Below are 13,704 nucleotides of genomic sequence, written 5' to 3' on the forward strand. Positions count from 1 at the left end.
TTCATCATTCGTGGATCATTTTTAGGAAGTTTATAGGGACCTCAGGAATGGACTGTTGACTGCCTCAGACCATGTACTGTGATGCAGTGATACAGTTTACCTTAAAAGGGCTCTTACAAAAATGAAACAACTCTTGAGGTCTTTAGTTGTCTTTTTTCCCTTGGTCAAGCACTGGGAAAGCGAGAATTAGAGAACTGCAGAAACTTTTCTTGACAGAAAGAAGATGGGATCATTACAATCTGAAAAATTCAGTAATACAACTGAAATTGATGCTGAAAACTAACCCATTTCCCCAAAAAAATAAAATATCCCAGTGCTGCAGTATTGCAATACTGAAGACCATTTATGATCATTGTGTAACTTCACAACTCTAAAGACAGTGTTTCACCCAAATAAGAGAACGTTGCTTGTCAACTCCTGTCAGGCTCTCTAGCTTTCCCCAAATCCTGCCAAGTGAGAGATATATGTATGTATGAAACCAAAGCAGAAAGTATTGGACACAGACTGTCCTAAATAAAAACCTCTCCATATGACTTTGCTCTGGTTTGAAATGAGAGTACAGAACAAGTGTGAATTCCAGTACAGCTATTCCACCTACACCATGAACTATTCACTGTGCTCCAGCTTCAGCACAGTCCTTGGCAAGACCAAGGACTCGAGCACAGCATCTCCACTAAAACAGGAATGGCAAAAAGCTTGTAAGTAGGATTTATTCCTGAATTACCTGTAGGAAATGCAGGGGGCTGGTGAGCTTCTCGTGGTTTGTGTGTTTCCTGATAAGATGCCTCTTTCCCAGGCTGAGGAACATCCGATACGCGTTCAACACCACCCTCCTGGTGATCATCTGGCGCATCTTCATCGCGAGGTCGCAGATGGCTCGAAACATCTGGTACTTTGTGGTGAGCCTCTGCTACAAGTTCCTGTCCTACTTCAGGGCATCCAGCACCCTCAGGCACTGAAGCCATCCATCAGCAACCAGCCTCTTCCAGAAGGACCTCCATCTCCTCTAATCAGCAACTGTGGGCATTGGGGTCTGAAAGTAGCAGAAAAATCCACTCCCTCCAACAGCAGCTGGCACTTACTGTACACTGTTACATGCTCACCTTTTTAATTTTAACTAATGCTTTAATACATGGTCTTTCTTCCATAGGACCAGGCCAATTTTTAAAGCCATAAGTGAAGCTTTAGGAAAAAGTCAAGCTGGGACCCCTTCTCTAATGTCTGATGTGCAAGAGTAAGGATTAACCAAAGTCACTGGTCTTGCCATGTACCTCTCCTTAGGGCATCTTAATCCATCTTCCCCAAAAGAGGTAAATTTACAGCACGACCTTGGAAGACAAGGATGCCACCAGAGAAGACCCAGCTGAGGAAATTTACCTGTAAGAGGTCTTCCTAAAGCAGTTGTGTGTTCATTCTCATTCAGTGAAATGAAAAAAACAAGATTACACCTTCTCAGTTTTTCAAAACTTAAGAGGGGGAACATCAGTCGCATGAGGCCAGTGAACACACAGAACAGTTTTCAGATCTTGTCTTGTATTGCTGCTGAGGACTGATGCTTTCAAGCCAAAACTGAAGACACACATAGAATTCATGCACCTGTGTTAACTCTGCTCACTCACAAGCTGCTTTCTTACAGAGGTCTTCTTTTCTCCCTGTGGTTAAGGTTCCAGTCTATTAAAAAATTCTGGTCTTGCGTTTATCACATTTGCTTGGGACATTTTTGGGGTCCTGAAAAATGCTGTAGTAACCCTGAGAATGAAGAGAAGACTTGATAAAAATAAGAAAAAGAATACAGAAACCTGTCATTATTTTTGAACTATGGATCTTTTTTTCCTCTGCAGAAAATCTCTCTCCCTGTAGCTTTAAACCAGCCAGATACTGGGCTTTCATTACAGCTAAATCACTTTGCAGTTTATAATTTCCAGTGGCAAAGAAAGTGTAAAGACACACATGAAGGAAACATCATTGGGCCTGTTCTGCTGCCATTCCTGTCAGGAGGCATTAAAAAGTCTGAAACTGGTTTTTCTTGAGAATACATAAAATGTTGGATTTAATGATCTTAAAGGTCTTTTCTGACCTAAGCAGCTCTGTGATTCTTTGACTTCTCTGTAAGAACAGTCATGCAACTGTGAAGGTAACACACTTTGTCCTGCAGTTCAGAATTTTCAGAATTTGATTTTTCTGAGTTTTAGAATTAAATCGCAATTTAGAAAGGAAGCCAAGGAACTTCCCAATGCTCATGGCTGTTGGAGATCCTTGTTTCTTCTAGTGAATTGTAAATTCCTGTGGGGGCAGAGAGAGAGAGAGCCTTCTTGAAAGTAGCTGGTGCAACAACAGCAACAAACTGTCAGATTTTCAGAGTCAAATCTTACACCGAAATATTATTTATTCAGATAACACTGAATAAGCACTTTTTAAGATGATCAGTCTTCAATGCAGCACCCAGTTTCTCTAATCTTGTGTCATGCCTGAAAAAGCAATGCTATACAAAAGACAAAGTGACACAATTGCTCTTTGGTGAGCTGAGAAGAGCAGAGAATTTACAAACCTGGCATTCTTCAAAAATTATATGTGCTTTTGGTAGTGAAGGTAAGAGCACAGTATGTCAGTGTATTTATATCTGAGCACTTCAGGCTGGTTCAGAAATATTTCTAGAGGTTCAAGGAATTAATCTTGCCCCATGTGCCCCAGACGTCTGATTCCAAGCAATTGCCAAAGGGTGCCTGCAGCAGAACCTGCCCAGAAATGTGGTGTCCAGGATGGCAGGGCTCTGGCTTTGCCTGCCACAGACCTCTGTGTTTGTCACAAACTGCTTTTGATCTGTGCTTAAATAGGTCAAGCACCCAGTTTACAAAGATGCTCTTGCCTTGGAAATGTGCTTCCTGTAGTGGAACTGGTTGTTGGGCCTGTGTTCTCCAGCTTCAGGGCATCTGTGCCCATGTCACCACCTGGGAAACCTGGAGCTGTGCATTCAGGGGCTGGGGACTGATGTTCCCTGTCCAGCGCTGCCACAGCAATATTTTGGGGAAGGTTGTTGCACTGTACTTTGCTGCCTTGGTGGGGCTGAGGCAGGTTGCTGCTGCAGGGGGATTCCTCCAGGAAGTGTGCATTCCCTCACATCATCTGGTCATCAGGCAGCTTGCAGTCCTCATAGGAAAGGCTAAAACACAAAGCAAACCAAAACTGTAGATCACTTTGAAACAAACCTCCATTCAAGCATCAGGAAATAATTTCAATGCTTATGCTGAAAGTCTTTTTAAGTGCCTGCCTTATGGACAAAGAGAAGCAACACTAAAGGGGATCATAAGTCTTGAGCTGTTCACGTGATAGACAAAACTTTGGGTCTCAGAAAAGTCAAAGGTGCAGAGCTGCTACAACAACATCAGTCAGCTCTCCTGAGAGTAAAGTGAAAAGTAAGTAAAAAGACCTTTTTTCTCCCTTCCCTACTCATGCCAGGACTTCCTCACAATATGCCTGTAGGCATTCACAGTTGTGTGCACAGGCTGTATTGTCCCCACAAGTCTGAGGTGTATTTTTTGCTCCCTTGAGCATATCCCGACCTGGTTTTCTGAACACACAAAAAGGTGCTGCACTCAGAACACTGGTGGTGTGACATTTGAAGGCTCTTCAGCGTTTTGCTGGAGGAAACAGCCACAGAAAAGCTACTCAGCCCTGAAAAAACAGCAGTTGTTTGGGTTGGAAAAGCAGAGCTGTTGCAGATGGTGTCTGCTCTTCTGGAGACCTTTCATAGCTCACACAGCACTGTCAGCAGCTGGCTCCAGAGCCCTGGCCTTGCCTGGGGAGGATCAAGCTGTTAGCTTGTTTTAACACACGCGTAACATGAAGGGGAACTTGAATCTTTAATCCATTTCCTTGTGGCCTGAGATGTTTCCAGCTGATTGTCTGAAAGCACAGACGTATTTCAGAAAGGCTGAGTGCAGGGTTTGATGTGTGGCAGTGGCCCTTGAGTGCCAGTTGTGACTGTCATGGTGGGGAGCAGGGCATAAGAACTTGTTTTCACCTCAAGCAGCAGCTGATGTTCAGTGGTTTACTTCGTGCTCCTCAGTGGATTTGTTTGTGCTCTGAAGAAACCCAAGCCTTGGGGAAGATACCTGAAAGAAAACACTGAATATCATTTCACCATCAGCAATGGGCAGAAGCTTGCAATTAATTAACAAGTGTCTTTTTTAAATTAAATAGCGGTAACAAAACAAACAAACCAACCACAACAAATCCCTACAGTTAATCTGTGTTTTAACTGCCTTTTGAACAACAACCAAAGCTGTTTATCTCCAGCACGTCTGTTGCTAAAAAAATTTTAATTTCTTACCCCTCCACCCTCCTTTGTTCCATGTTAAGAAACAATTTTTCCACAGTAGGGAGGGAGAGGTAACAGACCCACTGATAAATCACAGATTGTTGGCCCATTACCCACCTCCTGCAGAAATGTGTTCTTTTACATTTTCTAAGGAAACATCAGTACATCTGCCTGTGCATACAGCTGCATCTTCCAGCACCAGACAACCTGATGAAAGCAGCAGAGCTCATCCTGAAGTGCCAGGCTGTGCTTGTTTGGAGTGCCCTGTTCCACTTCAGTTTACCACAAAGCGATGAAAAACCCTCCAGTTTCCAGCGTAAAGGGAACCTAACGTGTAGCTGTTAATCGAGTCATTATCATGAATAAGCAACTGGGAAAAGAGGGAGGGGGGCATCCTTTTGTTTGTAAATAAGCTACAGCTTCATGGTTGAAAGCATGCTGTTGTTCTTCCAGCATTGACGTTCTCCCGCTGAAAGCAAGGATGAACTTTCAGTACCACTTTAGTACAGTTGGACCCCTTATTCTAGCACGGAGCAAATAACATTCCCCAGAAGGTAAGTGGTGAACACCCCACTACATGGTGCTAAATATTGGTGTGAAGGTGGTACAGATTTACTTAGAATTAAAATCCAGAAAATGAAGCGTATTTGGGGAATAATTAAAGATGTACTATCCCGTTTTCTCTATTGCTTAAAAGCCAACTATGAATTGTTTTTCAGATGAACATGAAGCCACTTAGAAAAGGTTTCTTGTCCTTACATGATCTTGGCAGACTCCAGTTTTAAGTAAAAGGTGTGCTCTCCCACTGTCCAGAGTTTCTACGGTTCTATCTGCTATTTCTATCCTCTTGTTAGCTGCAAGACAACTTCCTGTTATAAATCTTAATTACAGTTTCTAATGTTAAGGCGTAACCTTTTGAGCTCTCAAATCAGATAAAACGGTCAAACCACAAATTGCGCGAATCTCAGCCATAAAATTGTTAATACGATGTTTATGTTATTTGAAACATTTAATAAAACAAAATATTTTAAAGCTATGGTCACTTGGCATTGCTCGGTTTGCTAGAGGAGGCGGTTACTTGGTGGCCAGTGCAGTTGAGCAGAGGCTGCCTGCCCAGCACATCTGCCCACATCTGCAGCACAGCTGTCGGTGGAACGGCAGCCCCACCTGCAGGAGGGAAACACAGCTTTTTAAAGGCTGCAGTAGTGAGACTTTTAACCCCGAGGCAGAAGACTGAAAAGTCCTGCTGTGCTGAGCGTCCCGTGGAAGCTCAGAGGGACAGGTCTTCAGCAAAGGAAAATTGGGAGTCACTCAGCCAACTTCCCCGAGCGACATCCCATTTGTACCCGAGTATATTATCCCAAATTTTCACTTTTTAAGTATAGAGACCTCACCTCATTATGTTAGTTTTCTGTCAGGCAAGAGTAGATGATGTCTAGTAAATATCTCTCACTTCCTTGAAGTATAGCAGACTTCAATGAGTGGAAAAGGCACAGTCATGACCCTTTGCTTAATGAAAGTTATTTCTAATCCTGAAACCTAGGGCACACATCACAGATACCACTTTCATTTTGTTAGCAAATCTTTCCTTAAAATATCATTTCCCATTTTTTTATATGTAAATGTTATCTTTATGGAGGAAAAAAAATCAGTTTTCCATTGAGATGCATCAATGAATTAAAGCCATCAGCAAGAAAGTTCGAATTCTTTTCAAGGAGCAGATTTTAAGGTCAACCTGCAGTCTTCAATATTTAAATCTTTTCTTCTGGCATTCTAATTGCCCCGTATTATTAAGGAAAATAATAAAATAAATAAATGAGGAAAATTGCATTAATTTTCATATTTTAAGGGAAACAAAAATAGAGGGGGAGGAAAATTACGTAAAGTAAGATAAACCCTTAGCTGATAACACTGCAGGTCACACAAAATAAGCACCAGGCCTCAAGGAAAGGCAATTTTTAATTTTCCCTGTCTCCCTCAGTTAAGGACAACTGGTGTTCATTAAGAACTGAACCCATAGTTCCCAGTTCCTAACTCGCAGGATTATTTGGCTGTGAAATGTGCTGTGGATAAATTCGATTTCTGGACTCGTGCCCTACCTATGGAATGGATACCACAGCAGAGGAAACTGAATTAACCCGGGGCCAGGGGAGGACCACACACTCTTCTTCTCTTGCCACAGGTGCCTTGATGATACAAATTCCTGCCTGCCTGCACAAATTCCTGCTGCCTGCAGTCCCTGACGTGACTTGGTCCTTCCAGGGAAGCAGGGGCTGGGGGAACCAGAGCCGCACATTCCTTGTGATACGGATGAGATTTAGGGGGGTACAATAAAAAGGAGATGCAAAATGAGGGAATTGCTTTTACGTGCAACTATTCTTGTCCTAAAGGAGCCATCAGCTCTGTCCCGAGAGCTGAGTTACGAGTGTGTGTGTTGAAAGAGCCGCAAGCCTTTAGGGGCTGCAGTTTGTGTGCCCTGGAATGAGGTGCCCTGAGGAAATGTGTGAGCCGGAGGGAGCCGGGGCCGGGCGGAGGGAGCCGAGCTGTGGGAATGGGCGAATGGAGGGGGGTGCGGGCGGGACTAGGCGAGCGTGGGCGAAAGCGGCCGAAAGGGGCCGAGGAGGCGAGCGGAGCCGAGCTTTGCCGAGTTCAGCCGAGGCGAGCCGAGCTTTGCCGAAGAGGCGAATGGAGGCGAATGCGGCCGGAAATAGCCGAGCGTGGCCGAAAGTAGCCGAAGCTGGCCGAGGAGGCGAGTCCAGCCGAACGGAGCCGAGCTCTGCCGAGCGCAGCAGCCCGGGCGGGGCTGAGCCGGGGCGGAGCCGGGGCGCCGGGAGGATCCCCTCCTGTCCCTCTCTCTCCCGCTCCATGCTCCTGCCCGTGTTCAGTTACCTCTCTTTCCCCCGTTTCCGTGTCCCCCCCAAACCCGGCTCCTTCCTGTCCTGTCCTGTCCCTGCCCCGCTGCTCCGTTCCATTCCCCCTCTCTCCCTCCTCTGAGCCCCGTCCCTCTTGCTGCCCTGCCGGCCTTTCCCTTCCCCGACCGCTTTCCTCCGCAGCCCGACCTCCCTCCCCGCCCTTTCGCATGTCCCGCTCTCCCTCCTCTCTTGCCGTCGCCCCTTCGCTTCTTTCCCCCGCAGCCGTGGAGCTCGGGGCGCCTGCCAAAATGAAGACCTGTCAAATCCTAGCTCTGCCTTTTGTTTAACGTGTTCTTACTTCCTATTTATGTCATCACAGAAAGCAAGGAAAGAAGAAATGTGACTGGTTCCCACTATTGCTCCGTGCAGGCATTTTTAAAGGCTGCTGTATTTCTATCCTCTTTTTCCCCTCCAAGCTTGACTTTCCCCCTCCTTTTTCGAGGTCTGCTGCTTTGGGTGTCCCAGGCAGGGCTGGGTTCTTCGGCAGGGGTCTTAGGACTCGCTACTGCTTCTGCTTTTTGCGAAGGTGTATCAAAGTGTGCCGGCAAAAGGACTGTTTTCTCCAGGGGAAAGCTTTCTCTCAATGACCATCAATGCATGTACATGTTTTAATCGTGCACCCAGATGGATTAAGAAAAGCCGACACCCGTAGCAGATTTCTGTTGGATCTGTGTCTGTGCGAAGTGGGCTGTGTGCTGGAGACGGAGAGACGCTGTTGGAGAGCGGCAACAGCGGCAGGTGTGAGCTGTGAGGATGAGGAGGGCTCAGAGCAGCCCCAGGTGTGGGCTGTGAGGATGATGAGGAGGGCGCGGCTCCTCCGGCGGCTGATTTAGGGGGTTTTCCTCGCAATGCTTTTGCACGGAGCTGCTGGAGGAGAGGAGTTGATGGGGGGCTCCCGGGGCTCTCTCCTGGAAGGATGGTGGGCGCTTCGGACAGGGTCCGGGGGATCACCTGGAAACCCACCTGGATACGTGGAGCATTGTTCAAAGGAGGAGCCGAGGGACAAACCTTTGTGCCGAGAAGCAGCAGGTGAGCCGGTGCGCCTTTGCAGCCGGGACTTTTCTCCTTTCCCTTTGAAACTTCGTCCTCCTGAGGTTGAATTGGAGGGGGCAGTCCTGTTGTCCCCCCTTTTAAGGGGTTTGGACTGAGGTAAAAAGCCCCCTTTTGCCATCATTCGAGGCAAGCCGTTTCTTTTCTTCTCTTCTAGGGGACGCGATTGAAGGGAAGCCTACATTTCTGTGCCCTTGTCGGCGTGAGGTGAGCGCCGGAGCGTGGCGTCAGTCTTCGGGCTTCAGAGGAAGGGAGCTGCAGCCGTGGCAGCGCTGGCAGGGCGGGGATCGGGCTGTGCCGCTGCATTCGGGGCGCTTCTTCTGCCCCCGGCCCGGCAGCGAAGGGTGCGGCGCGGAGCCCTGCCGGCAGTGCCGGGGCTGGCCGGGGCGGAAGGGGAGCTGGGCGCGGCTGGGCTGCCGCGGGCCCGCCGGAGCCGCGCCGGTGCGAGCCGTGCGGAGCCGAGCGGAGCTTTGGCCGGGCCGGCGGGCGGGGGAGGCGGCGCGGGCGCCGCGCCGGTGCCGGCCGGTGCCGCCGCTCCGTCCGCTCCGGGCGCGGGGCTCGGGCGCCGCCGGGGCCCCCCGGGCCCGGTGCCGGCCCCGCCGGGCCGGGGGCAGCGGGCGGGGGTCTGCCGGCGCGGCGCCGCCTCTGCCTGCCGGAGGAGCCGCTTTCCTGCCGGAGCCGCGCTGCGCCCGGGGCCGGGAGCGTGGCTCCGCATCTTCCAGCCTCCCTCGCTGCGCTGCTTTTGAGGCGCTCCTGGGGAATTCATTGGGTCCTTTTCTTTTGTTCGGAGTCGGTGTGTGAGAAGGGTCACGGTGTGCTTGTTGGTTGTTACGGTTCTTGGTTCAGGTGCTGTGACAAGGGTTTTTTTGGATTGAGTTTGTTGTTGGATTTTTTTTTTTGTGCGATATGTTGGATTTTTTGTTTTGGTTATTTTTATATTATAAAAATATAACTGTAGTTATCTTCGTAAAGGAGATGTTTTTTTAAGGTTTACAATGGTTTTTATGGATCGTAGCATGAAGTACTGAGTTGGTTTTTAATTAGGTTGTGGTGACTTTTATTAGCATGAGTATATAGTGTTAGTTTTAGTGGGTTTGAGATAGTGTCCTGTAGTTAGTTAGTGAAGGGTTTTTTTAATATTGATAATTGCATTTTTGTTAGTTATGTTATAGAGGTTTTATTCATTTGGTTTGTTTAATTGTCGTGTACGTTTTATTGTTACCGGTAATTTGGGAGTTATTGTTTATGGTTACATTTATCTTTTGGTGATGTGTTTATTTCTAGGTGGTATTTGTATTTTGATGGTTTGAGGCATTACGGGTTTATTGAGTTAGGAATAATTTTTTTTGTGGTTAATTGAAGTTTATTTATTTGGGTTTTTGTTTCAGTTTGATGTCTTTGTTGGTTGCTTTTTGTTAGTTTTTTTTTTTAGGAACTTTTGTTTTATACGGTGGATTTTTTTAGCTAGTTATTTTCTTGGGTGCTTATCTTTTTATTGTTTAGTGGTTTAGATTTTTGTTAATCTCGTTTATTCGTTTGGTGTTTAAAGCTAATTTAGCAGAATACTGGTTACTCTTTGAGTTAGTGTGGAGGTATGGTTTTCATTTTTAGCAGCTTTCAGGATCTGTTGTATGGTTTGAAGTTTAGTAAGTTGGTTGGACTTCTTTTTCTACTGGGTTTTGTGATTTGTTTTGTGGGCTTCTATAGGGGTGGTTTTTATTTTTGTTTCCTATTTGTGATGTGTCTCACTGACAACTGTTAGTGAAAAGAGTGTAGTGTGGGGGTTTTCTTGCTGGTAGTTGGTTCTATGGTGGTGTATTTTTAGTTTCTGTTGTTTGTTTTTGGGTTTCTTTTGTTAATTTGTAATTATTTTTAAGGTTTTAGGGCAATTGAGATTTTTTTATATGGATGTCATGAATGATAACAGTTAATTTATTTGCTTTATGTGGCGTTGATGGCAGGGTAGAGGACATTTTTGTATAGAATGTGTATTTTAATCATAGTACTAAAATAATACCATGGTAAGAGGGGCTGTGTTTTATTGTTTGTTTCTGGGGTGGTTTGGCATTTTCTTATAGGTTGGGGGTTTTTTTGTTGGCTCGTGGAGCCATTCTGGCTGTTTTTGATGATATCGGAATTTGATGTTTCTTTTGTTATTTTATTATTAGGAATTGGATCTTTTCAGTAGGCTTTTTGATTTAGCTTTTTTTTTTTTTTTTCCTGTGGTGTAATAGTATTTTAGAAGAATTTGGATTATTTTAAAACATATTTTTGTTATACTTTTCATCTAATGTTGTTGGATTATTACAGATGTTTTGGAGTTTTATTTTTTTAAGTTTCATTTGGATGAATTTATGCTGGATGGTGGGACTGTGTTTTTATTTTTGGGGCAGTTGGTTGTAGGTGTATTGTATGTTTTTTAAGTGAAGGTAAGTCGAGGTTTGTATTTGGTTGTTAGAGGAATGGAGAAAAATGTTTTGGTAATGTTAACAGTGGTGTGTTATTTTGTGGTTTTTGATTTATAGTAAGTCTGGTACAGTAGTGTTTAATGGTGGAGTTCTTTAGGGTATGATAGTTTATAGTTAATTCTTATTGGTTTTAGATTTGTGTGTAGGTTAGAGGCAGTTATTGAAGGGTGAGTGGGTTTTGTAGATGAGTTTTAGTGTTTCAGTTTATAGAGCATTTTTTGGATGGGAGTTACAGTTTTTTGAGTTGTTTGGTGTCGCTGGTATTGTTGAGGTGATAAGGAGGATTTGTTGGGTTTTTTTACAGAACGTTTATTGTAGATAGTTTTAGATAGTTGTGGTGGGTTGCTTAATTGTTTTATAGTTTTTTAGCTTTTTAGTAGTTATTTCTAAACTATGCTAGAGTTTTTTGGGTTTATTGAAATACTTGATTTTGAGGAAGTTCCTGTTTAGAATGTATGATTGTTTTTTGGCTTAAAATAAAAATTTTATATTTTAGTTTGAGGTTTATTTTTTTTTCTTACTGCTATATTTTGTGATATTTGTGTTAGGTTATTAATAGGAATTGCTTTACTTTTATATGTTGAAATGAGGGTAGTGTGTATTGCGTACTGGTGTTCATAAAGGTTTAATATTTTTCTGGTTCTGATGTGTTAGGTTAATGAATTTATGAAGTTTACAAGACTTTTTTGTATTTTTATTTTGATACTGGCAGGGTTTTCTTAGCTTTAAGGATTTGTATGGCATAGATTTTAGAGGCGTTATTGAGGGGATAGGACAGGGTGTCTCTGTTAATCTATTTGGCAATTTGGATACTGGGTAAATAAAATTAATATTTTGGTAGAATTTTGGGGTTTTGTTAGTTTAATTATTTATGAATTTGTGTGCCTGCAGCTGTAGTGTCTCTGCTGCAAGTCTCAGTATCCATTCATGTTTGTGTGCGTTAGGCAGTCCACTCGTGTACCAGCGAGTCCCCCCTGCAAGCGGCCGCAGAGCCGCTCCTTCGCTCTCCTGGGAATTCGGGGAGCGGCACACGGCTCTGCGACGAAGCCTTGATCTTTGTCACTTGGAGGTGGCACCAGGGAGCCTCAGGAGCGGCCGAGGAGTTGCTGTAAGTGGGGGAACTACTAGTGAGGGGGACCAGGGTCCACTCGAGTTTTGGGAACGCCGCCTCACCTCGCCTGCTCTTCAGCCAGGCAGACCCTGCCAGGAGGGCGTGGGCGAAGCGTGCGGCCCGAGGAGCCCGGCGTTCTCAAGAGAATAATGGTGAGCAGCAGAATTGCTGAGTTGTGGCTGCTGTGCGGCTGAGATCGTGCAGTGATGTTTGGTGTTCTCGATTGTAGCTGAGCACGGGACCACAGCCCAGTGACCATAGGACATTCCCCGCAGGCGAGGCAGCCTCCATTGCCAGGCGACGTGGATTCTCATCCCCAGATGCCAGAGAGATAAGTGGAGGGCTAAGGCCCGCAGAGGGGGTGAAAGTGGGGTGCTGGGAGGGCCTTTAGGATCAGGTTTGGGGGCAGGGATGTGCAAGAAGTGTCCCCTTAGGCCAGCTAAAGGGAAAGTGTCTGTTTTGATCACAGTGCTGAGGTGCTCAGGGCAGAGCAGTTCTGGTGTGTGTCCTGTCACTTGTCTCTGGTGCACTCTGTGTTCTTTGGGTCTCTCAGTCCTTTCTTCTCCTCAAAAGCTCTCTCTCCCTGTCCTGTGTCACGGGTGTCTGCACGTATTTGTCCCACAACTGCTCTGCCCTGCTGCATAGACTGTAATAGCACATGTCCTGGGGACTTGAAATTTGTAATGCAGGGTGTAGTTGGGCTCTAGATTGGATTAGGAGATTGACATAACATGTCTGGTGCTGTTAAGTTGTCCTGCAGCCGTTTGACACTAGTCCTAACTTCATTTCAGATACTGACAGTCCAAATCTGTGGCAGAGAGCCCCAGTCCTGGGGTGAGGGTGTTGCCATGATCAGGTCAGTCATTGTTTGCATTTGCAGGGGAAGCCTAAATGGTGACCGTGTTACAGCAGTGTTCTTTGCCTTTATTTTTAGGAGGTCCAGGCAGATAGCAGCAGTCAAGGCCAAGTGTTCGAGGTGAGCAGTGCACCTGAGCAGTTGTTACTGCTTAGGTTTCAGGTTTTGGTGCAATTGTAAGCATCCATTGTTGTTTGTGTGCTTTAGGGAATCCACTCAGAGTATGCCAAGCCCCTGTCACCAACAGCTGATGGCCTGGATTTCCTGTGCTTGTGAGCCCTTTGGAAGTATTGAAGAACTCTGAGGTGAAGGCTTGACATTTTGTATTGCAAGATGGCATCCAGATAGCCTTTGGCACTGGCTGAGGAGTTGTGGTGAGACGCCGAGGTAGGGAGGGGGAGCCAAGGTCCACTCGTGTTTCAGCAATGCCGAGTCACTTTGTCTCCTCTTAACCCAGGCAGACCCTGTGATGACGGTGGCAGCCTCTGAGCCTGGCCAAAGTGTGCGGCCCGAGCGTTCTCAGGAGAATGGTGAGTAGCAGGATTGCTGGGTTTTGTCCATTGTGCAGCTAAGATCATGCAGTGATGTTTGGTGTTCTCGATTGTAGCTGAGCACGGGACCACAGCCCGGTGACCATAGGACATTCCCCGCAGGCGAGGCAGCCTCCATTGCCAGGCGACGTGGATTCTCATCCCCAGATGCCAGAGAGATAAGTGGAGGGCTCAGGCCCACAGTGGGGGTGAAAGCGGGGTGCTGGGAGGGCCTTTAGGATCAGGTTTGGGGGCAGGGATGTGCAAGAAGTGTCCCCTTAGGCCAGCTAAAGGCAAAGTGTCTGTTTTGATCTCAGTGCTGAGGTGCTCAGGGCAGAGCAGTTCTGGTGTGTGTCCTGTCACTTGTCTCTGGTGCACTCTGTGTTCTTTGGGTCTCTCGGCTCTTTCTTCTCCTCAAAAGCTCTCTCTCCCTGTCCTGTGTCACGGGTGTCTGCACGT

At 46.1% G+C, this 13,704-nt stretch overlaps 1 protein-coding gene and 2 long non-coding RNA genes across 9 annotated transcripts in view; all 3 read left to right on the forward strand.

Annotated features, from left to right (window-relative positions):
* The window catches only part of LOC110470362 (fatty acyl-CoA reductase 1), a 133,586-nt gene extending 128,232 nt beyond the window's left edge, over positions 1 to 5,354 (forward strand). For 6 of the 7 annotated variants that reach the window (XM_021529907.3, XM_077783253.1, XM_021529906.2 and 3 more), the window contains one exon: positions 797 to 5,354. In XM_021529907.3, coding sequence (XP_021385582.1) covers positions 797 to 959 — 163 coding nt within the window. In that variant the 3' untranslated portion in view covers positions 960 to 5,354. The remainder of the gene's footprint in view (positions 1 to 796) is intronic. The other variant, XR_002465396.1, reaches the window with a different exon arrangement.
* Positions 5,355 to 8,053: 2,699 nt separating this feature from the next.
* On the forward strand, positions 8,054 to 11,713 carry LOC144246309 (uncharacterized). The gene is made up of 3 exons (XR_013339989.1): positions 8,054 to 8,259; positions 8,438 to 8,487; positions 11,693 to 11,713. It is a non-coding gene; the product is annotated as an uncharacterized LOC144246309 (long non-coding RNA).
* Positions 11,714 to 12,213: 500 nt separating this feature from the next.
* LOC110470395 (uncharacterized) lies at positions 12,214 to 13,431 on the forward strand. The gene is made up of 5 exons (XR_013339988.1): positions 12,214 to 12,715; positions 12,794 to 12,835; positions 12,923 to 13,089; positions 13,173 to 13,245; positions 13,323 to 13,431. It is a non-coding gene; the product is annotated as an uncharacterized LOC110470395 (long non-coding RNA).
* The last annotated feature ends 273 nt before the right edge of the window (positions 13,432 to 13,704 follow it).

The sequence above is a fragment of the Lonchura striata genome, chromosome 5 (assembly GCF_046129695.1).
Source record: "Lonchura striata isolate bLonStr1 chromosome 5, bLonStr1.mat, whole genome shotgun sequence".
In the NCBI taxonomy this organism is placed as follows: Eukaryota; Metazoa; Chordata; class Aves; order Passeriformes; family Estrildidae; genus Lonchura; species Lonchura striata.